The 6,888-nt window shown below is 43.8% G+C and overlaps 1 protein-coding gene across 1 annotated transcript in view; it reads right to left on the reverse strand.

Moving 5' to 3' along the window:
- Positions 1-6,888, reverse strand: part of PCOLCE2 (procollagen C-endopeptidase enhancer 2) — a 90,129-nt gene that overhangs the window by 76,341 nt on the left and 6,900 nt on the right. The window contains exons 3-4 of the mRNA XM_021706170.1: positions 6,527-6,733; positions 5,992-6,144 (exon numbers count right to left, since the gene is read on the reverse strand). Coding sequence (XP_021561845.1) covers positions 5,992-6,144; positions 6,527-6,733 — 360 coding nt within the window. The remainder of the gene's footprint in view (positions 1-5,991; positions 6,145-6,526; positions 6,734-6,888) is intronic.

Below are 6,888 nucleotides of genomic sequence, written 5' to 3' on the forward strand. Positions count from 1 at the left end.
AAAAAAAAAAAAAAAAAGAATGCAACTGTCTTTTACATGTTAATTTTGTACCCTGAGACTTTGCAAAAATCCTTTATCAGTGCAAGGAGGTTTTTGACAGATTCCCTTGGGTTTTCCAGTTATAGGATCATAACGTCAGCAAAGAAGGATAGCTTAACCTCTTTTTCTATTTGGATACCCCTGATTTCCTTCTCTTGTCTGATTGCTCTAGCTAGGACTTCCAACATATGTTGAACAGGAGGGGTAAGAGTGGGCAGACTTTTCTAGTTCCAGTTTTCAGGGGAAATGCTTCCAATTTCTGTCCATTTTAGTAACATGTTGCTGTGGGTTTATCATAGATGGCTCTTACTATTTTGAGGTGTGTTCCCTCTATACCTAGGTGTTCAAGGGTTTTTATCAACGGATGCTGGATTTTGTTGAAAGCCTTTTCTGTGTTTAATTATGTGGTTCTTGTTTTTACAACTGTTGATGGTTTTGTGGACGTTACATTTATGGTCTTGTGGATGTTGAACCAGCCCTGCCTCCCAGGGATGAAGCCTACTTAGTCATGGTGGATAATTTTTGAGATGTGTTGTAGGATCTGATTTGCTAGAAACTCGTTGAGAATTTTTGCATCTATGTTCATTTCATCAGGGATACTGGCCTATAGTTCTCTTTCTTTGTTGAGTCTTTGCCCAGTTTGGGTATCAGCATAATGTTAGCTTCATTAAACGATTTGGGAAGAGTTCTGTCTTTCTTGATTGCCTGGAATACCTTCAATAGGGTTGGTATCAGCTCCTCCTTGTATGTTTTGTAGCAGTCTGCTGGGACGTCATCTGGTCCAGGGTTTTTTGTTTGCTTGTTTTTTGTAGGTAGTTTTCTTATGAGGGAATCAAATTCCTGAGTTATTATTGGTCTATTTAGGGTTTCAATTTCTTCTTGTTTCAACCTTGAGAGGTTGTGTGATGTCTGAAAATCCTCCATTTCATTTAGGTTTTCAAATTTGTTTCCATACAGGTGTGCATAGTAACCTCTGATAATCTTTTGTATTTCTTCAGGGTCAGTTGTAACTTGATCTTTTGCATTTCTAATTGTGTTTATTTGGGCCTTTTCTTTCTTTAGAACAAAATCATTTTTATCTATCTCTGCACACCAACAGTTGTTTTGGTTAGATAGTAACAGCAACTGTGTTACACATTCATATGTGGTATTTACTGTTAAGTTTGGGAACCAATTTTGAATAATAATTCTTAGATATCTGTTCAAGGAGAGTTGCCAGAAGGGTCTAGGAGTTAAGTTTCCTCTCATTTCCAGTTGCTATAAGCAAAGATTCAGTTGCTTTCACTTATCCATCCTTAGCCCACACCAGACTCTGAATGGGAATGCTTTCATGAGGTATTATTTTGCTATTATTGTCTTCTTTTATATATTGTTTTCTTTTAATAAAACATATTTGTGTTGAATCGTCACTATGTAGCTCTAATTCTATTATGGAAATTATAGAATGAACACATGATGAGCTGGAAATGATGGCTCATGCCTGTAATCCCAGCACTTTGGGAGACAGATGCCAGAGGATTCCTTGAGCCCAGGAGTTTGAGACCAGCCTGGGCAATAGAGCAAGACCTCATCTCTACAAAAAAATTAAAAAATTAGCTGACATGGTGGTACACGCCTATAGTCCCAGCTACTTGGGAGGCTGAGCCAGGAGGATCGCTTGAGCCCAGGAATTTGAGGCTGCGGTGAGTCATGAATGTGCTGCTACACTCCAGCCTGGGCAACAGAGTGAGACCCCAACTCAAAACAAAGAAACAAAAGACAAACAAAAAGAACACGTTTTGATGAAATAATCAAAGAAAAGAAGTACTGGTGATTTGCCAAGTTTGCAATGAATTTATAATGAAACAACTGATGGAATGACGCCTGTGGAGCAATGAAAGCCTGGTGCCTGGCGGGCTTTATCTCACTTCCCACTCAGGGCATTGGGAACAACACCTCCTAGGAGGCAGCTCCTCATATCTGCACACAGCCTCTGAAGTCATCAGAGTGTCTCCAGCACCCAGCACTGTGCCTGGTGGGCACTTCCAGATGCTTCTTGGCTGTGTGGCAGCGAAGTACCTCACACTGGCAGTGTTCTTGTTCACTACAGCCCATTTTCCCCCACTTGCCTTGGGGATCTCAGAGATCTCTTGCTCTCTCCCACAATCTTGTTCTACAGTAGAACCATTGTAGCGCAAGGGTCCAGGCGGTGAGATGTCAACATTTGGAGTTTCATTTCTTGCTGCAGGGCTTGGCATAGGTGGAGTTACTGGTTCTCTTTTATTTATTTATTTATTTTTTGAGTCGGAGTCTCACTCTGTTGCCCAGGCTGGAGTGCAGTGGTACTCTCATGGCCACTGCAACCTTGACCTACTGGGCTTAGGCAATCCTTTCACCTCAGCCTTCCAAGTAGTTGAAACTACAGGTGTGTGCTACCATGCCCGTCTTGTTTGTTTGTTTTTTAAATTTATTTATTGTAGAGAAGAGGTCTCACCAAATTGCCCAAGCTGATCTCTAGCCCATGAGTTTAGGCAATCCTCTCACCTCGGTCTCCCAAAGTGCTGGGATTATAGGCTTGAGCCATCATGCCTGGCTGATTTTCATTCTTAAATCAACAGGGGTGACTTTTGCCTCAGCCCAATCCTGTTGTTTTTCTAAGCCTGGTCACCATTTCCCAAAGGATCATATACACCTTACCTGTCAAATCACACTCAACTCCTGTCCACATCCCATACAGGACTAGGGCATTTTTCTTCTTTTTCTTTATTTCTAAATTTAGAGGCAGGGTCTCATGATGTTGCCCAGGCTGGAGTGCAGTGGCATATTCATGGCTCCCTACAGCCTTGACCTTCTGAACTCTGGGGATCCTTCTGTCTCAGCCTCCTGAGTAGCTGGTACTACAGGCACGTGCCACCACAACAGTTAAATTTTTAAAAATTTTTTGTAGAGATGAAGTCTCTTTATGTTGCCCTGGCTGGTCCTGAACTCCTGGGCTCAAGCAATCCTCCTGTCTCAGCCCCTAAAGTGCTAGGGTTAAAGGCATAAGCCACCCACTCAGCCTCTGTGATGTTTTAATAAAAGTGATATTGAGGCCAGGCACAGTGGCTTAAGCCTGTAATCCTAGCACTTTGGGAGGCCAAGGTAAGGGAATTGCCTGAGCCCACGGGTTTGAGAACAGCTTGGGCAACTTGGCAAGACCTCATCTTTACAATAAATCAAAAAATTATCCGGGCATGGTAGTGCGTGTCTGTAGTTTGGCTACTTGGAAGGCTAAGGTGGAACGATTGCCTGAGTCCAGCAGATTGATGCTGGTATAGCCATAAGCCAGACTGGGTGATGGAGTGAGACTCCAACTCAAAAAAAAAGTGATATTGAATCACCCAATGGGAGCACAATTCTTGGTCTGCTGACTGAGGGAGCAGAAAAAATGGACTGGATCAACCAGTTTTGGGAAAATCTTTACAAGATGGCCTTGGAAGAGGCATAGTAGAGTGTAGCCCTTCCTGGAACAGCAGTCAGGCAAGGGGACAGAGTCTGGGGCTACCCTACTCCACAGTCAGAACTGCTGGGAAAATACTGTAGGCAGAAGACTCCTTCTTTTCTTCTTCTTTGCTACTCACTCCACCCCCATCTTCTCTCTCTTGGATACCACAGCAGCTTCCTAATTGGTCTCCCTGCTTCCACTCTTAACTCCCTACAGTTCATCCTCCACACAGTAGCCAGAGTGGCCTTTTAAAATCAGACAGTCTCATTCCTCTGCTTAAGATCCTCCAGTGGCTTCCTACTCAAAACAAAATTCAAACTCCTCGTGATGATAGTCTGCAGGGTCCTGCCCACTTTTTTCACATCTTCTCTTCTCAGTGTTTCTTGTTCATTCTCTTCCAGCCACTCTGACCTCCGTAATTTGTTCTTCAGACAGATCAAGCTTCTTCCCCGCTTAGGCACTGAGCTGAATGAAGGGTTTTACATGCGCTGTCATTCTGTCTGCACAATAATCCTGAGGTTTACAGAAGATAAATCCTGGCCACACAGTTTGTGAGCGATGAAACAAGAATTTGCATCCGGGGAAGTCTGACTGCTGGGTTCACAGGACTTTTCCTTATATCACATCCAGATGGAGAACCCATTACGCTTCCCGCCTCCACGAAGAAGAGTGAGGCAGAGACCTCATTCACAAGGCAAAGCCCTCCTTTATCAAGAAATGCCTTTACTGGACATCTCCCTAATCCTAAAGTTTGACGCCATACCAACACTGCCATGCAATACCCAGAATACATAGCCAATCATGAAGTTCTACTGATTAGGCACACAATGCTTCTTGGCCATTGATTTTCTTGGATCATTTAAAACTTACAATCATTCAATTACAATGAAAACATAATTACAATAGGAAAATCAAGTTATCTTTTTTTTTTTTTTTGAGTTGGAGTCTCACTCTGTTGCCCAGGCTGGAGTGCAGTGGCATGCTCATGGCAACCGCTGCCTCAACTTGCTGGGCTCAGGTGATCCTTCCACCTCAGCCTTCCAAGTAGCTGGAACTACAGTCATGCACCACCATGCCTGGCTAATTTTTTGATTTATTGTAGAGATGAGGTCTTATCAAGTTGCCCAGGTTGGTCTTGAGCCACTGGGCTCAGGCAATCCCCTCGTCACAGCCTCCCAATGTGCTGGGATTACAGGCTTGAGATACTGTGCTGAGCCCCAAGTTATCTTTATGTTTGTTTCGGAGACTTACTTCACATTTATGTCAATATCAGTGTTCCAAAGCTATTTTCTATGACTTCTCTCCTGGCCCCATGTGCAACAAGAACATGATAAAATCTGTACCAGTTCATGAGATGGTTGATATTTTACAAGAGGACATCAATGCATATAAGAGCCATGTTTTATATTAGGGAGGTGAACCTCTCATGGCTGCCCGCCAAATGACCTTCTTGTTGAGAATGACCCACTGCAAAATGGGTTTTACTTTGCACAAAGTGGAACTTATCACCTGTTTGATGAAGTCAATTTCTAATGCTTTCAGGCCTCAGCTTCCCCGTCTATGAAATAGGGATGATAATAGTCACTTTCTTAGAATGGCTTTGAGGATTGAGGGTGATTATACTCATTAACTACTTGGCACAATAAGTGCCTGGCACACAGTAAGTGCTAGTTTACACAGTCAGGGGTAGCTACTTTTAAAAATCATAATCTTCGAGTAGCACAATCTGAATGAGTCTCTCAGTGCACCAACGTGTTCAATTACCAAACAACTTCCCAACAACAACAACAAAATGAAGATACAGTCAGGGCTACACTAACTGGAAGGATGACTCACTCTAGCTGACTCTAAATCCAGACTTAAAAAAAAAAAAACTGGCTATCTCTGAATCAGGCTTCTTATCTTGACTCAGCATAATCTACACCATTACTAACCAGCATGGGCATTTTATTGGCCCTTGGTTGCTATTTAAGTGTCTGTCCCCCACCCTTATTCATTCTCTTTTCTTAGATTGCCTTTAGTGGTGGCTTCAACCCAGGACCACTAAGTGTGTTCTTTTTTCTTTTCTTTTTTTTCCTCCTAATGGGTACAGAAAAGTCAAAGCACTACCTTTAATCTTCTATTTCCCACTGGGAATTTATGAAGGCAGGGACAACAAATAACTTCTAAAGGGCATTACAACAGGCCTTGAGCTGAAAATAGCCTTAAGTATAAATCTACAAAATTCAACTGAGTCAGGCTGGGTTTTCAGAAACACATCTGCTTTAAGAATGTATTCCTTCAAGCATTATCTTGTGCCTTTTCTAATCGCTAATGCACGGCACGACTAGATCGACTCATAAAAATCTTTCACATAGTTGAGGTAAATCCAACATTTCACCATTGCGGGCATCTGCCTCCAACCCGAATCCTGAGGGAACAAGGCAGCAGCCTTCCACTGTTTCCAGTACCCACTTCCAGGAGAATACCTATATTAAAAAAATGCTTACTGTGATTTTCCAAGTACATTTGCTATTGGGAGGGTACACTCCAGGAAAACCTTCACTGCCAATAAATCCAGACTCTCCGGTAAGAACACCGCCACATGTGAAAACAGGTCTGGGAAAATAAAAGGGGCAACGATATGAAATTTGAAACATGGTCTAATAATCCAATGCCAACTGCAAAAAGGTGTAGCATATCCAAACAGATAAAAGTTAAGATTGACTAATCAATGCTTGCACCATATAAGGGATCTGAAAGATTGCAAGCTCTTAGAATATTTAAATTATAGCCTGATAAAGCATTCATCCCAGCTGCCGTCTGCCTCTATAATAGCACTTGATTATATATACTACAATCAAGTTCTCCTCGTGGTGGTAAGGGGACATGGTAAAGGGATCCATTTAACTTGGGGAATGGGAGAGCCAAGCGGAGTGAATGCTTGGTTTTAAAGATAGACAAGCAATTGGTTAATATAAAAAAGTGTTCAGTTCCCAGATTTGGAGAGATGCCCAGGTCTCCTCCCGTGTTCTGAAAAATCACCGGCCATGGGGAAAGCCTTCCATTAAAAAGGGAGGCTGATGGGATGGAGGTGGGAGAGGAGACGCCAGAGTTGGCCACGGGGCGGGTCCCACAGCCGGGGTCCTGGGGCCCGGCAGGGGTCCGCGAGGACTCAACTTTCCGGGGCGGCTTCTCGGGCGCCACGCGACTAGGGTTGTCCCCCGGGTGTACGACTCTGGGCACAGCCGCCTGGGGGAGAAAGCCGCGGCAGACCAGTGTCCACAGATCTGGGCCCCAGGGCGTCCCTCCGCCCCATAAAGACCAGGGCAGAGGAGACTCAATTCCTCTGGAGTCTCAAGTCCGATCCAGTCCCGCCACGTGGTGGCCGGCCAGCCGCAGGGCCG

This window comes from Carlito syrichta, unplaced genomic scaffold (assembly GCF_000164805.1).
Source record: "Carlito syrichta isolate Samal-C Ts95f unplaced genomic scaffold, Tarsius_syrichta-2.0.1 Scaffold315320, whole genome shotgun sequence".
NCBI lineage: Eukaryota > Metazoa > Chordata > Mammalia > Primates > Tarsiidae > Carlito > Carlito syrichta.